At 47.3% G+C, this 16,704-nt stretch overlaps 1 protein-coding gene across 1 annotated transcript in view; it reads left to right on the forward strand.

Moving 5' to 3' along the window:
• TAF13 (TATA-box binding protein associated factor 13) overlaps positions 1–15,029 on the forward strand; it is a 79,391-nt gene extending 64,362 nt beyond the window's left edge. The window contains exon 4 of the mRNA XM_033940390.1: positions 13,792–15,029. Coding sequence (XP_033796281.1) covers positions 13,792–13,962 — 171 coding nt within the window. The 3' untranslated portion in view covers positions 13,963–15,029. The remainder of the gene's footprint in view (positions 1–13,791) is intronic.
• Positions 15,030–16,704: the final 1,675 nt, after the last annotated feature.

Below are 16,704 nucleotides of genomic sequence, written 5' to 3' on the forward strand. Positions count from 1 at the left end.
AAAATACTAGGGACTAGGGTAGGGGTAGGCAATTCCGGTCCTCGAGCTAGGTCAGGTTTTCAGGATCTCCACAATGAATATGTATGAGATGGATTTGCATGCATATTTATTGTGGATATCCTGAAAACCTGACCTAGCTCCGGCTCTCGAGGACTGGAGTTGCCTACCCCTGGACTAGGGGAATACAATGAAGTTACTAAATGGTAGAGTTAAAACAAAACAGAAAAAATATTTTTTCACTCATGTAATTAAACTCTGGAATTCATTGCCAAAGAATTTTGTAAAAGCAGTTAGAAGGATTTTAAAAAAGTTTGGATAACTTACTAAAAGTCCTTAAGTCATATTAAGTTAGACTTGGGGACATTCACTATTTATTCCTAGGATAAGCAACATAAAATCTGTTTTACTCTTTGGGATATTGTCAGGTACACTACTTGTGACTTGATTGGCCACTGAAAACAGGATACCTTCGGTCTGTCCCAGTATGGCAGCTCTCTTATGTTCTAGCTATTTACCAATTATTAATGATAAGCAAAAATAACTAATAATTTCCATCTATCATCTGAGTGTTAGGTTTTCACAAACACAGTCTGAAATTGTAAAACTACATTTGGATAAGAATGGTAAGATCTTTAGAAAAAATCAAAACACCTTTAAAAAGTTTGTACTACTAAACCAAAAATTTATAAAAAGAAACACAAACACACACATTTTGTCCAAATTAGATTTTCTCCTTTTTTTCCACTTTAGCTTAAGAAATATAATTTTGATGTGTACCATATTTTATGAGATAATGTCTCCAGATAGGCTAATGTTGTGCATAGCATGGCAGAAATGAACCTCTCTCCTATTGAAGAGAATCTTAGTTTCTCAGATCATTGCTAATGTTCACAACATTTACTACTACTACTATCATTTCTGTACCACTGATAGATGTACACAGTGCTGTACATTAAACACATAAAGCTCAGTAGTGCTTACAATCTAATCAAAACAGACAAACAGGATAAATAAAGGATTAGGGGGAATGATTAAAACAGACATGAGTACTTTTACAAGTGTGGTGTGCACAAGCATCATACCAAAATGTACTTGGAAATTGTTTTAATCAAGATATAACGCTCAGTACAATTGGAATAATTTTTATATCTTTCCACCACATGTTCCTAATCTCTGATTACATTTGTCGGTACCTGTGGTTCTTTCTGTATGTATAGCATGAAATAGTCATGTGGCACTGAAACTTTTATTAATAGCGATGTTCATGTATTTTTTTGCCTTTACAACAGAGTTCAGTTTTCTTTCATGAAGTTTTTTATCTATGAATATAGGAATGACTAAGTTGTGAATACCTGGGACATTCTCCACAATTCTATATAAGGTGTGATCCTTCTATTTTTTTCTGACACAGCAATGTTAGTGTTTTATAGTTTGCAGTAGATCAGGGGTGTCAATCCAGTCGGATTTTCAGGATTTTCCCAATGAATATGCATGAGATCTATTAGCATACAAATAGATCTCATGCATATTCATTGGGGAAATCCTGAAAACCCAACTGGATTTCAGCCCTCAAGGAGGGACTTTGACATCCCTGCAGTAGATGAAACATGCTGCCGCCTTATGCCTTTATACAGTTTTCTGACATGCTGATGTCAGAAAACGGTATATTGGCATAAAAAGGCAGCACAATTTAATGTCTATACAGTTTTTAGACATCAGCATATCACACCCAGTAATAAGATGTCTAACCATTTTCAGTTTATTGCAATGCTGGATGTAAGCCATCTTGTGTGTAGTTTGTAATCCTGTGCTATAATTACCAGTCTCTCATCCTTAGATTTAAATTTGCCCTTCTATAAAATATTTTGGTGATTTTGTTTAAGAAAAAATTCCTAAGTCTGTAAAATTCTTGGTATTTTATATAGGTCATGGTTTTACAGTTTGGTTGCCAACACAAATCTCCAACCTAGCAGTATACTCAGATAATGGTTAGGATTTGTTTACACCCTACTTGGAGACAAAAAACACCCATAAAGTTAGTGTTCATAATGTTTTAAGTGTGTGTATCCAAGTATACCCCAGCTAATTATTGACTATGATCGGAGCGATTACTGCATCAGGAGATCACAGCCAATGAGGGAGGAAATATTAGTAGCAGATCATACCCCCCACCTCTCTTTTTACAAAGCTGAGGTAGCAGCTGTTATGTGGCAAATGCTTTGATGCCCATTAAATCCATATGAATATAGAAGTGATTATTCCAACTGCAGCAGCAGCCGCTATTGCGGCTTTGTAAAAGAAGCCCATAGTGTTGGAGGAGAATTCATGGTTTGGTAGGTTACAAAAAGGTTTCTGTTATGCAACACCAGTACAGTTGAAAGGATTTAATGAGGCTTTAGCAGACAAATGTTTGGAGAAGCTGCTTGGACAAAGTAGTTTTTTAGTCCTATGTAGAGGAAAATCTGGACTTTATCCCAGGACAAGCAGGCAGGTATTCTCACTAGTGGGTGATGTCATCCGACAGAGCCCCGATACGGACATCTTGCAAGCATGTCTTGCTTGAAGAAACTCAGAAGTTTCGAGATGCCCGCACCGTGCATGCGCCAGTGCCTTCCCGCCCGATGCTCCGGGCGTGTCTCCTCAGTTCTTTTTCTTCCGCAGAGCTGAGAAGTCTATCTTCAATTTGCGCCCATTGAATCTTTTCTTTTTGCCTTCTATTTTGCCGTGGGTTGAGTTCTTTGGCTCTCCTGTGCATCTATTTCTTTCTTTGATTTCTTTAAAAAAAAAAAAAAATTTTTCCTTCCGATACCGGGTCGGCCGCGTGGCTGGGGCCCCGCGCCTTCGACCTTGCGGTGGAGCTTTTCCGGCCTATGTCCCGGCCGATTACCGGTTTTAAAAAGTGTAGCAAGTGCCAGCGCGCGATTTCATTCACGGACACTCATCGACGCTGCTTACAGTGTCTGGGACCGGATCACTTCCCGAAATCGTGCCGGCCTTTCTCCACTTTGACGGCGAGAGCGTTTAAGCGCTGCTGTCTGCTGTGGGAGTCTATGTTCAAGATGGAAGCTTCATCGGATCCTGCAGCTTCGACATCGACATTGACGGGTGCTTCGACTCCTTCCGCGAAGCCCTCTGCCTCCCCGGCTGCTTCGGGCCTCCTGAAACCGGCATCGTTCACACCGGTTTCGGCCCCGGCTTCGGCGCCGGTGCCTTCCTCCATCTCCTCGGAGCAGGTATCGACCCCGACAGTTCCACCGGTGGTGCTCAAGGTGCCGAAGACTGGCAAGCAGAAGCACGCAGCACCGAAGGAGCGTGGAGACCGTGCGGAAGGGCCCCTTTTGGTGCGGATCCCTCCATATCGGCTTCGTTGCGGTCCCTTCTGGAGGCTCAGTTTGTGGAGCTCATGCAGACCATGGGGCCTCGGCTGATTGCCACCATCCAGGGTGACCTTCCAGCTTCGGCTTCGAGGGGCGGACCGCCCCCTCCTCGCCGCACGACCTCGTTGCTCGGCGAGGAGGAGCGGTGAGCGGTGTCCGGGTCCTCGAGGAGGTCCTCCGTTAGCGCTGTACCTCCTTTGGAACCGATTCCCTCGAGGAGGGCCTCCATTAGTGATATGCCTCCCTTGGAGCCCATCCCCTCGAGGAAAGCCTCGTTTAGTGACCTGCCTCCCTTGGAACCGATTACTCCGCCCCATGACTCAGTTTGGCGTCCACCTTCGGGGCCACCCAGCCCTGGGCATAGCAGGAAGCAGGACGAGTTCTTCCGAACCCCCTATCAAACCTGGGCGTCGTCGGGGGGGGGCGCCGACTCTTCCGCCTCTGCGATCGACGGCATCGAGTCCAATCTGCTCCTTGGAGGCGTCTGAACCAGTTTCTCACAGACGGCCTCGATCCCCTTCCAGGCATTGGGAGGGGCATCGATCCAGACATTCTTCGAAGCATTCCTCCCGGCACTCGACCGTCTCGCCTCAGAAGAAATTGCCTCGGTTGGGGTATGCTGCTTCGACTGGGTCTCCTCCTCCGGGCCCGGAGTTCGAGGACCCTGAGGTTTTCTACTCGTCCTGTTGCTCGCAGGCCTCTCTGGAGCCTGAAGCCTCTTCTTTTTCTAGTCCGTCTCGCAGACCGGCGACGGCGGACCAACTGTCCTTTTCATCGTTCCTCAGGCAGATGGCAGATGACATGGACATTACTCTCGATGCTGGGTCTCGATACTCCAAGGAATACCTCGATACCATGCACTTGCCTCGTCCTCCGGCGGAGTCCTTGCGGCTTCCCCTGCACAAGCTCCTCGACCAGACCTTCATGCGATGCTTCGAGTCTCCTTACTCTATCCCTGTGGTCCCTGGCAAATTGGATGCGCGGTACCGCACGGTGCATCATAAGGACTTCGAGGGTCCTCAGCTTTCTTACCAGTCCCTCCTGGTCGAATCCTCGCTCAAGCGGTCTCATCCTGGCCAGGTCTATGCTTCAGTGCCTCCGGGCCGCGAGGGCAGAACCATGGATAAGTTTGGTCGACGCATCTATCAGAATTCGATGATGGCGTCTCGAGTCCTGAATTACAATTTCCACTTTGCAGCCTACTTGGAATTTTTTCTACCTGTGCTTCGGAAGTTCACACCGTACATCGAGTCCCAGGCTAGGTTTGAGTTTGAGGAAGTGGTTGCTTCGCTGTCCCAACTTCGGCTTCAGTTAATGCAGTCTGCCTATGATGCGTTCGAGCTCTCAGCCCGAGCGGCGGCCTGCTCGGTGGTGATGCGACGGTTGGCCTGGTTGCGGACCATTGATATGGACCTGAATCTTCAGGACCGCCTGGCGAACGTCCCGTGTGCTGGGGCGGATCTTTTTGATGAATCCATCGAGACTGTTACGAAGAAGTTGTCTGACCACGAAAAGTCCTTCCAATCTATCCTTAGGCCGAAGCTTAAGCCTCAGCAATCTCGACCTTCTCGTCCGCCGTTGATTTATCAGCGGCGTTATCAGCCGAGGCAAACTCCACCTGCGAGGCAACCGGCGAAGCGCCAGCCTCCCCAGAAGGGTCAGCCTAAGTCTCAGTCGCCTGCTGTCCCTAAGACCACTCAGCCTTTTTGACTGTCTCGTCGAGGGCATAACCAACCTCGTTCTGCCTCCCCCTGTTTTTCCCATCGGAGGGCGCCTCCATCACTTTTATCATCGCTGGGAGGCCATGACAACCGACCTCTGGGTCCTTACTATCATCAAGGAAGGATACTCTCTTCATTTCCATCTGGTCCCTCCGGACCACCCTCCAAGAGAGTATCCTTCCAACTTGACTCAGACCGCCCTTCTTCTCCAGGAAGCTCAGGCTTTGCTCCGGCTTCGTGCCGTGGAGCCGGTCCCGACGGACCAACTGGACCAGGGGTTTTACTCCCGGTACTTCCTTGTTCCAAAGAAGACGGGCGACCTGCGACCCATTTTGGACTTCAGGGCCCTCAACAAATTCCTAGTCAAGGAGAGGTTTCGCATGCTGACTCTTGCTTCTCTCTACCCTCTCCTCGAGCAGAACGACTGGTTGTGCTCTCTGGATCTCAAGGAGGCCTACACTCACATTCCCATTCATCCGGCCTCCCGCAAGTTCCTCAGATTTCGGGTGGGACATCTACATCTACAGTATCGAGTGCTTCCATTCGGCCTGTCCTCGTCTACCAGAGTCTTCACGAAGTGTCTGGTGGTGGTGGCCGCTGCACTCCGGAACAGGGGTCTTCAGGTATTTCCATACCTCGACGACTGGCTCATCAAGGCCCCGTCAGCTCCAAAGGTCATTTCGGCGACCTTGACCACGATCTGCTTCCTGCAGAGCCTAGGCTTCGAGATCAATTTTCCCAAATCTCATCTGCAGCCTACCCAGTCCCTTCCCTTAATCGGGGCGGTACTGGACACCATTCAGCTTTGAGCATTCCTTCCTCCTCAGCGCATGGATGCTCTTCTTCGTCTCTGCCAGTCTGTATCTTCTCGCCAGTCCATCTCAGCGAGACACATGATGGTCCTCCTGGGCCACATGGCCTCTACAGTTCATGTGACACCCTTTGCCAGGCTCCATCTCAGAATTCCTCAGTGGATCCTAGCTTCTCAATGGACTCAAGTGTCAGACCCGTTGACTCGACACATCGTAGTCACTCCTGCTCTTCGGCAGTCTCTACTTTGGTGGATGACCTCTTCGAATCTATCCAGAGGTTTGCTGTTTCACACTCCTCCTCATCAGAAGGTTCTCACAACCGATTCCTCGGCCTATGCCTGGGGGGCTCATCTGGATGGGCTTCGCACTCAGGGATTCTGGACCTGTGCGGATCGACTCCATCAAATCAATCTGCTGGAGCTCAGAGCCATCTTCAATGCTCTTCAAGCTTTTCAACATCCGCTTCACGACATGGTGGTCCTCATTCGCACCGACAATCAGGTCGCCATGTATTATGTCAACAAGCAAGGGGGCACGGGCTCGGCCTCCCTCTGCCAGGAAGCTCTCAGAGTCTGGGATTGGGCGGTTCGCCACAACACCTTCCTCAAAGCTGTCTACATTCAGGGGAGGGACAATGTCTTGGTGGACAAACTGAGTCTTCTCCAACCTCACGAATGGACACTCCACTCCAAGCCCCTTCATCAGATCTTTGCTCAGTGGGGAACGCCTCAGATAGACCTCTTTGCGGCTCCCCACAATTTCAAACTGCCTCAGTTTTGCTCCAGGATCTACGCTCCTCATCGCCTCGAGGCAGATGCTTTTCTGCTAGATTGGGGGAATCGCTTTCTGTATGCGTTTCCGCCATTCCCTCTCATTCAAAAGACTCTAGTCAAACTGAAGTCCGAACATGCCACCATGATTCTGATAGCTCCTCGGTGGCCCAGGCAACCTTGGTTCTCCCTTCTACTGCAACTCAGCAGCAGGGAACCGTACCTACTTCCAGTGTTTCCTTCACTGCTTACTCAGCATCAGGGGTCTCTGCTTCATCCCAACCTGCAGTCTCTCCACCAGTTTTCCCAGGCGGTGAGGGATGTCTTGGAGGCTTCCAGGAAGCCTGCTACTCGTCAATGCTACTCCCAAAAATGGACTAGATTTTCTTCATGGTGTATTTCCAATTCTAAGGAGCCTCAGCGAGCCTCCCTATCCTCTGTTTTGGACTATCTTTTACATCTGTCTCAGTCTGGTCTCAAGTCAACATCTATACGAGTCCACCTGAGTGCTATTGCGGCTTTCTATCAGCCTCTACAAGGGAAACCTCTCTCTTCTCATCCTGTGGTTTCCAGATTTATGAAAGGACTTTTTCATGTCAATCCTCCTCTCAAACCGCCTCCAGTGGTTTGGGATCTAAATGTTGTCCTTTCTCAGCTTATGAAACCTCCTTTTGAGCCTCTGAGCAAGGCTCCACTAAAGTTTCTCACTTGGAAAGTGGTTTTTCTGGTGGCCCTCACATCTGCTCGCAGGGTCAGTGAGCTTCAGGCCTTGGTGGCGGACCCACCTTTCACAGTATTCCATCATGACAAGGTGGTCCTCCGCACTCACCCGAAATTCCTGCCTAAAGTGGTCTCTGAATTTCACCTCAACCAATCCATTGTGCTTCCAGTGTTCTTTCCAAAGCCTCATTCTCATCCTGGAGAATCAGCTCTTCACACTCTGGACTGTAAACGTGCTTTGGCTTTCTACTTGGATCGCACCAAACCACACAGAACTGCTCCTCAACTTTTCGTCTCCTTTGATCCAAACAAGTTGGGACGACCTGTATCGAAGCGCACCATCTCCAACTGGATGGCGGCTTGTATCTCTTTCTGCTATGCCCAGGCTGGATTACCCCTTCCCTGTAAGGTCACAGCACATAGGGTCAGAGCAATGGCAGCCTCTGTAGCCTTCCTCAGATCGACGCCGATTGAGGAGATTTGTGGGGCTGCCACTTGGTCCTCGGTTCATACGTTCACCTTAGAGAATGACACGGTGAAAAAATTGGTCCCCGTCACCGCCCCGTCCCCGTCTCACCATCCCCGTCACCGCCCCGTCCCCGTCTCACCATCCTCTTCACCGCCCCGTCACCGCCACTGCCACCCCATTCACCGCCCCGTCACCGCCACTGCAATCCCATTCACTTTTCTTTATTTACGTATAAAGGAAACATTCTTTAAAACTTTAAAACTTAGTTAAATATTAGTTAATAACTATACAAAAACAAAACACGCAGAGAAAAAATTAATTAATATAAATTCTCAAAACTGACACATTTTGATCACTAAATTTAAAATAGTTATTTTTCATACAGTTTTTCAATCACTAATCTTCCACCACCCCTGGGGCTAGCAATGCAAAAACAAACACGACATGTACTTTAAATGCTTACAATGTTAGCCTATATGGTAATTAGACGCGGCCGCTGTACCTAATCGCGGCAAAGATCTCCCTGCCGTGATTAGCATAGTGACCGCGGCTACGGCTGCAAGTCTCCCCTCCCCCCAGCGATCACGGCAGGAGGGCACCCAACCCCTCCTGTAGACCCCCCCAACGGCCCTCCCGACAATCGCAGCAGAAGGGTACCCAACCCCTCCTGCCGGTCCTCCCAATGGCCTCCCCTAAGATCGCCGGCAGGAGGGTACCCAACCCCTCCTGCTGGACCCCCCCCCAACGAACCCTCCCACCCCGGAACCCCCTTAGTCTTACTTTCCAAGTTGGACCGGACAGCTCCTCGCTCGTCTGGCCAGCAGGCCTGCCTCCGTCCAAATGAGGCGGGCCCGCCCCTCCCCTCCCCTGCCTAACCCACAGGATCCTAGGGCCTGATTGGCCCAAGCACCTAAGGCCCCTCCTATAGTGGGAGTGGCTTTAGGTGCCTAGACCAATCAGGCCCTAGGATCCTGTGGATTGGGCAGGGTAGGGGCGGGCCCGCCTCATTTGGACGGAGGCAAGCCTGCTGGCCATACGTGTGAGGAGCCGTCCGGTCCAACTTGGAAAGTAAGACTAAGGGGGTTCCGGGGGGGGAGGGTTCGTTGGGGGGGGGTCCAGCAGGAGGGGTTGGGTACCCTCCTGCCGGCGATCTTAGGGGAGGCCATTGGGAGGACCGGCAGGAGGGGTTGGGTACCCTTCTGCTGCGATTGGCAGGAAGGGTTGATCTGACAAATGAGGAGCACGGTGAAACACAGGTAAATAGCGGTTCCTAGAAGGGGGTACATTGGCCCGCGGGGACAAACCTGTTCACCGTTTCCGCGGTCGGTGAATGGCCTTGTCCCCGTCACCGCAGCGACTGCTAGTTTTCTTCCCCGTTTTCGGCGGTGACCCGCGGCTTAAATGCGGTGGCCGCGGGTAAACCGTCACCGTGTCATTCTCTAGTTCACCTCTCATTATTGTCTGGATACTTTCTCCAGACGGGATGGGCAGTTTGGCCAAACTGTGTTACAATATTTGTTCTCATAAGTTGCCAACTCTCCCTCCATCCCATTGAGGTTAGCTTGGAGGTCACCCACTAGTGAGAATACCTGCCTGCTTGTCCTGGGATAAAGCAATGTTACTTACCGTAACAGTTGTTATCCAGGGACAGCAGGCAGCTATTCTCACGTCCCACCCACCTCCCCTGGGTTGGCTTCTCTGCTAGCTACCTGAACTGAGGAGACACGCCCGGAGCATCAGGCGGGAAGGCACTGGCGCATGCGCGGTGCGGGCATCTCGAAACTTCTGAGTTTCTTCAAGCAAGACATGCTTGCAAGATGTCCGTATCGGGGCTCTGTCGGATGACATCACCCACTAGTGAGAATAGCTGCCTGCTGTCCCTGGATAACAACTGTTACGGTAAGTAACATTGCTTTATCACAGGACAAGCAGGCAGGTATTCTCACAAGTGGGTGACGTGATCCAACGGAGCCCCAATGCGGACGCTCCACAAGCAGTCTTGCTTGAAGAAACTCTAAGTTTCGAGTCGCCCGCACCGCGCATGCGCGAGTGTCTTCCCGCCCAGCGTAGGGCGTGTCTCCTCAGTTCTTACTTTTCCGCGCAGCCAAGAAGTCCATCTTCGACTCTCTGCGTGAAGTATTTTCACTTGTGCCTTCTTAAGTCCGCGGTTTTGGGTTATTTTTCTCAGAATCGCTGATTCTCGTCATGCTTTTCTTGTTTTTCCCCAAAAAAAAAAATTTCTTCCATCCGTTCGACCAGACCCGCGGCTTCGATCTTGCGGCGGAACTTTTTCGGCCTATGTCCCGGCCTGCAACCGGTTTTAAAAAGTGTTCCAAGTGCCAGCACGCGATTTCCCTGACGGACCCTCATCGATGCTGTCTTCGGTGTTTTGGGCCTCGACACCTTCCGAAATCGTGCCGGCCTTGCTCAATACTTAAAGCCCGTACTTTCAAGCGTTGTTGTATCTTGTGGGAACAGCTTTACAGCATGGAGTCTTCGATGGAGCTGTCGTCATCGAAGGGTGCTTCACCATCGACCTCATCCGAAGCTCTCCAGGCTTCCACAGCTTCTGCTCCGAGCCTCATCAAACCTGCTTCGTTTGTACCGGCTCTACCTTTGACGCCGGCTGCAGTGCCTTCCTCTGTCTTTTCAGGTCATATAGCACAGCAGCCCATTCCCCCGGTAGTGCTTAAAGTGCCCAAGGCTTCTAAGTCCAAGCACTCTTACACTGCCTCGAGGGAGCATGAAGCCGTGCAGGTGGTCCCGTTGGTGACATGGATCCATCCTTGCCAGCTTCGTTCCAGACCTTACTTGAGAAGCAATTCATTCAGCTCTTTACCACGATGGGGTCGAAGCTTCTCTCTCAAATCCAGCCTGGGTATGCGGAGATCTCTCGTGAGGTCGAGCTGCCTCCTGTGCCTCAGTCGTACGCACACTCTCTACAGGGAGCAGAGTCTCTGTGAGTGTCTGGTCTGGCATCGATGCATGCATCGCAAGGAGCAGAGTCTTTGCCCATGCCTCCATTGGAACCGATACACTCGATGCAAGGAGTAGGGTCTTTGCGAGTGCCTCCATTGGAACCTATGCACTTGATGCAAGGACTCGAGTCTTTGCGAGTGCCTCGTGGTTCTTCCAACCAACCACCTCTGCTTCGATCCACTGCCTCTAGCCCCATCCATTCTCTGGGGGCCTCAACGAACACACATTCGTCTCGTTTGTTGAGGCCTGCTTCGAGTCACAGCTCGCATCATCGATCGAGACATTCTTCGAAGCACTCGTCTAGGCATGCCTCGCCTCATCGGAAGCAGCCTTTTCTTCAGTATTCAACTCCGGCTTTTTTGACTCTGCCAGATCTCGAGGACACGGTGGGGTCCTTTTCTCCATCGAGATCCCCGTCTTCATTGGATCAAGCGGCCTCGACGGCCTCGAGTCCCTCTCGAGGCCAGGCTTTGGCTGATCAGCTGTCTTTTTTTCTCTTTCCTGCGTCAGATGGCAGCTGATTTGGACATTCAATTGGACACTGGGTCCAAATTTTCAAAGGAGTATCTCGAGACCATGCATCTCCCTCAACCTCCTGCTGAATCCCTCAAGCTTCCTCTTCATAAGCTGTTGGATCAAACCTTTGTCCACTGTCTGGAAACTCCCTATTCCATTCCAGCTGTTCCGGGGAAGTTGGATTCCAGATACCGGACGGTCCATCACAAGGGGTTTGACAGTGCACAATTATCCCATCAATTCCTTCTGGTGGAGTCTTAGTTGAAGCGTTCTCATCCTTCTCGTGTATATGCCACTGTCCCTCCGGGCAGGGAGGGCAAGACGATGGATAGATTTGGTCGTCGCATTTACCAGAACTCTATGATGACCTCCAGAGTCCTCAACTATAATTTTCATTTAATTACCTGTTTTAAGTTTTTTCTGTCCATCTTTCCCAAGTTCATGTCCTTCTTGGATCTTCGGGCCCATTGTGAATACCAGGAAGTTCTGGCATCATTGTCCCAACTTCGGCTGCAACTACTTCAGTCTTTGTGCTGTCTGCTTGGGCTACTGCTTGCTCGGTGGCCATGCGACGCCTGGCGTGGCTCAGGACCATCGACATGGACCACAATCTACAGGATAGGCTGGCTAATGTCCCTTGTGCTGGCACTGACCTCTTCGATGAGTCCATAGAGGCAGCAACCAAGAAGCTTTCGGACCACGAGAAATCTTTCTAATCTATTCTGCATCCTAAGCCAAAGCCAGCTCCTCCTCGTCCTTCACACCCGCCTCTGATTTACCAATGGCATTTTCTACCAAAACAGGCTCCTACCAGTCAGCCTGTCAAGAGGCAACATCCTCAGAAGCAGCAGAAGCCTCAGCCACCTGCTGTGCCCAGGGCTCCTCAGCCTTTTTGACTGTCTCCTCAAGAGCATAACTTCAGTCGTTCTACCCTTTCCCGTTTTTCCCCCTATCGGAGGTCGTCTCCATTATTTTTACCACCATTGGATGACTATTACCACCGACCTCTGGGTCCTTTCCATCATACGGGAGGGATACTCTCTTCAGTTCCATCAAGTTCCTCTAGAACATCCTCCAAGAGAGTATCTTGCCTCCTCTGCCCAGCCCGCCCTTCTTCTTCAGGAAGCTCAAGCTTTGCTGCAGCTCCGAGCTATCGAGCCGGTTCCTGTGGCTCAACAGAACAAGGGATTTTATTCCCGGTACTTCCATGTTCCGATGAAGACGGGCGATCTGCGTCCTATTTTGGATCTCAGGGTGCTCATCATGTTTCTGTGGGCCAGAGCCAGACAGCATCACTTCCAGGAGGCTCTGTTGTCCTGATGGAATCTGCAATGGGACCCATTGCTTGCTCTCCTGCCTTGGATGTAAGCAGTGCACAGCAACATTATGTGGTGGTTGCGTCCCCTATCACTGGCCAGGGGCCTTCTACTTCAGATTTTGGATTGGGTGACTCTGTCAACGGAAGTGAGTCTTTCGGGATGGGGAGCAGTCTGTATGTCTGTTTCCCTATCTCGCTTGTTTATTATCTTCTGTAGATGTTCCTGGCTGCTTGAAGACTGACTGGTGTCCAAGGGTCATGCTCCAGGATATGCTAGCAGAGGGAGGAGTTAAGACTTCAATCATCTGAAGCTTCCTACAGTGCCTGGCGGCAAGGGATGCATAAACCCATTGGTCCCAGAATAAAGGGAAGATTTACAAGAAAGATGATTAGCAAAGGTAAGAACCTAATCTTTCATTCTACATCAAAGGTAGGCGCCAGAATTGTAAGCTTTTAAAACCTTGTCCTACATTTCTGGTGTCTACCTTATACACCGGCCGCGATTCTAAAAATAGCACCATAATCTGAGTGACATGTGACTGACTCCATTTTTTTAGGTGCCTGTCGATTACGCCGCCGCTTTTAGAATTCGTGTCTAGGTAAATAATAATCAAAATGTGGGACTGATATCAGATATTTAACTAAATAAAATACAGATTGAAAAAAGGTAGTGGGCTTTTGTCTCCATCTGCTTGCAGATTGGGATAAAAACTATGTTTCCGGACTGGTCTAACAGTATTCATGAAACAAAATTTAACGGGTAAGACTTTCCACATATATAAAAAGAGGGGTTCCCCCAATTGAGCTGGGTTTTGCAAAAACTAAATAAATGGCTATATCAAGGGTCAGCAGATGTTTAACTTTAAAAAAAATGACAATCTTCTGCTAATTGGATAAGTGGGTTTTTTTAAAGCTCATTGAGATTTTGGTTTGGAGACTAACATTTATTTCTTAATATCCCAACTTGAATTATAAATTATGTAACAACAGGAAAATGTTCATCTTGGTAATAACTGTAGATGGCTTACAATTGCAGTCACAAAGGAGCAAGATTATTCAGCTGAGTATTTTGGTTTCTTTTTTTTGTTTGTTTGTTTGCTTGCTTTAAGACACACAAGGCAATGTCTATTGGGCGACAAGGCCGAGTACAAGTAGAAGACATTGTTTTCTTGATCCGGAAGGACCCTCGCAAGTTTGCCAGAGTTAAGGATCTGCTGACTATGAATGAAGAGTTAAAACGAGCCAGGAAGGCCTTTGATGAAGCAAATTATGGATCCTGATACTTTTGTCTATGAGTATGAATAGTATTGTAAAATGCATTGATTATTCTTACATAGTATTAAATGTTTCTTTTCTAAATTTGATTCCTGTAACTTAAATCTCTAATAGAATCATTGATGCTGCACAAAATTCTATAAACAGTGCCTAACTTTGACACGTGATAAGTTCAATTTGCCTAGGTGCCTACCAATTTAAACGCTGTTTATAGAATCAAGCCCTAAGGGCTCATGTATTAATCCTGCACTAATCAGTACGTAGAAATGTAGATGCACTAACTGATTAGCACAAAAACACTTACTTCTGTCCCCCCAAACATACCCTCTCCCAGAAAAATATAAACACTTGTTTTTACCATGCAGTTTGCATTCACACATTGAGAACATATCATGAGATACCTTGGTGCGCTCCACAGTAAACCCTTTTTGAACAGCAGTACATATGCACAAGTGCTTAGTAAAAGGAACCTGTCGCGCATCGTATATAGTATAAATTAAGTCTGCTTACCTTCAAGTCTCTGTTATATAAAACTCCAGCTTTCATTTACAAGTCATTGATTCCTTATACCCCAACCAGGTCACTGAGGTCTATCGATCAACATTTATTAGTTACGCCCTCACTTAAAGTTATTAATACACGGCCGCATTTTATTTTTTCTGTCACAGCTCCTCAAACATGGAACTCCCTCCCTTAAGAAAACAACTTAGATAAATTTAAAAGCAAACTAAAAAGCTTTCTTTTTCAAAGATACTTTTGATACTTAAAAAAAGAAAACCTCGACTAGGAGTTCCAGTTTATTTCCATAAACTCTTTGAGGTTATCGTTTATTCCCCCCTATTGTTTTTTACCATAATTGTCTTCTTTTCTATTAGCAATTTGTATTTCTCTACCCATTCTTTCCTCTCGTTTTTACAGTTTATACTGTTAGCCAATAATTTGTTATGTTTGTTTAGCGTCTATTTGTTTTTGCTGTCCCCTTTATTATTTGTAATTTTAAAGATATGTACATTGCTTAGAAATTTGAGTAAGCAATTAATCAAATATACAATAAACTTGACTTGAAACTATTTTTTTATACCATCCGGTTTCGATATGTTTTTTAACAAATTAAAGAATTTCGGTAATAATACTGTAATAATCATTTTAAAAAACTAACTTGGTTTAAAGTAAGCTTTGTTATCTGTACCTTACTTGAATTTATAAAATATTTATTTTCCATATAAAAAATCAGGTACCCACTTAGTGAATGCAGATCACAAGCTGTCTGTAATTCAGCTTAGGTAGGGTCTTTTTAAAACTTCATATTTTTTGTTAAGTAATTCTAACAGAATCTCTTGTGCTGTATCATACATAAATCATTTATACCTTCGCAGTATGCCACCTACTTTCAAAAGAGTAAACAGTTTGTAGCTTAAAATCAATTAAGAGTATAATTTAAAAAATCAGAAATAAATTTTTGCATTAATTCCTGATAAGGCCAGAATGTACAAAATGGATTAATTCTTTGCCTCAGAGAGCTAACAGTGAGCTGTTTCAAAAGTGAATAAGGTTCCTTAGATAACCCCTCCCTCCTTTTATTAAACCGCGATAGTGGATATTAGTGCAGGGAGTAGCACGGAGCATTCAGCGCGGCTCCCTGTGCTAATAGCTGCTATCGTGGTCTAGTAAAAGGAGGGGGGGGAAATTAGATTTGTAAAAGCACAGTAGTCTTACTGTATTGTGAGTACACTGGACAGTAATTTTTGGGTTAATGTGAGTATATTCTTCATAATACATGAAAAACCTTGACTTTACCTTCTGTTCCTCAAATTTTTAAGTCCTATGCTAATATTTGTTTTGGTTGGTGATGTGTTAAAATGTTATTCCAGTTCAATAGGTGAGACATTCTAGACAAGTGGATAGTGTCCCCATGGCCGCATGCCATCTGCAGAAGGAATCCAGTTTGGATTTTTCTCTCTGCCTCTTCTATACTTCACTGATCTCCTTAGCTCCACCTACAGTTTATCCCTTCGTTCATTGTGGTCTCCACATTTTATTATTTTATTCAATGTTTTTAGTCCTTTTTTCTTCAGGATTCTTGTGTTCAGCACATTTGTTTCGCTTTGCCTGCATTGAGATCACACAGACTTCTGTCTGAAGCTGACAGGCCAATCCCAGTGGGTATCTGTTAACCAGCCTGTTTAGTGTCTGGAACTTGGGTCATCCCTGAAGTTGTCTCACCTACTGTTAAGCAAGGGTCGAGCGCAGGCTGTTAGGTACCCTTAGGAGGCTCGGCGGTGTCGTGCAGGGTGCCAGCTGCGTCTTCTTGCCTCCACCCATCCTGGTGCACGTCAGTCGGTCCGCAGGGGTGGAGGTGTAGTCAGGCATGGGGTCTGACTGGCAGCCCAAAGATCAGCTTTGCAGAGCCATTCCCAGCATGAGGCAGTGATTCTCTAATCCATCTACTGTAAGAGAGTTGAGGCAGGCTGCAGCACAGATCCACAAACAGGCCATAGTAAGTATAGTCTATTACAGCCTGTGAGATGGATCGGGGCTGGTCTGAAAAGTGGGGTTTTCAAAACTTTTCCATGTCCCCCTGTGTTCCTCCACCTGAAGAATCCTAAAATCACCATTTTTTAAACTTAAGTATGACAAATGTAATTTTGACTTGAATTTCAGTGGTGGCCATCTTGGATTTTTTGCAATCTTTTTTTTCAAAAACTCCCTGCTTCTCCAAAACTGCAATTTTTGCCTCAAATCTTGTT

This window comes from Geotrypetes seraphini, chromosome 4 (genome assembly GCF_902459505.1).
Source record: "Geotrypetes seraphini chromosome 4, aGeoSer1.1, whole genome shotgun sequence".
Lineage (NCBI taxonomy): Eukaryota > Metazoa > Chordata > Amphibia > Gymnophiona > Dermophiidae > Geotrypetes > Geotrypetes seraphini.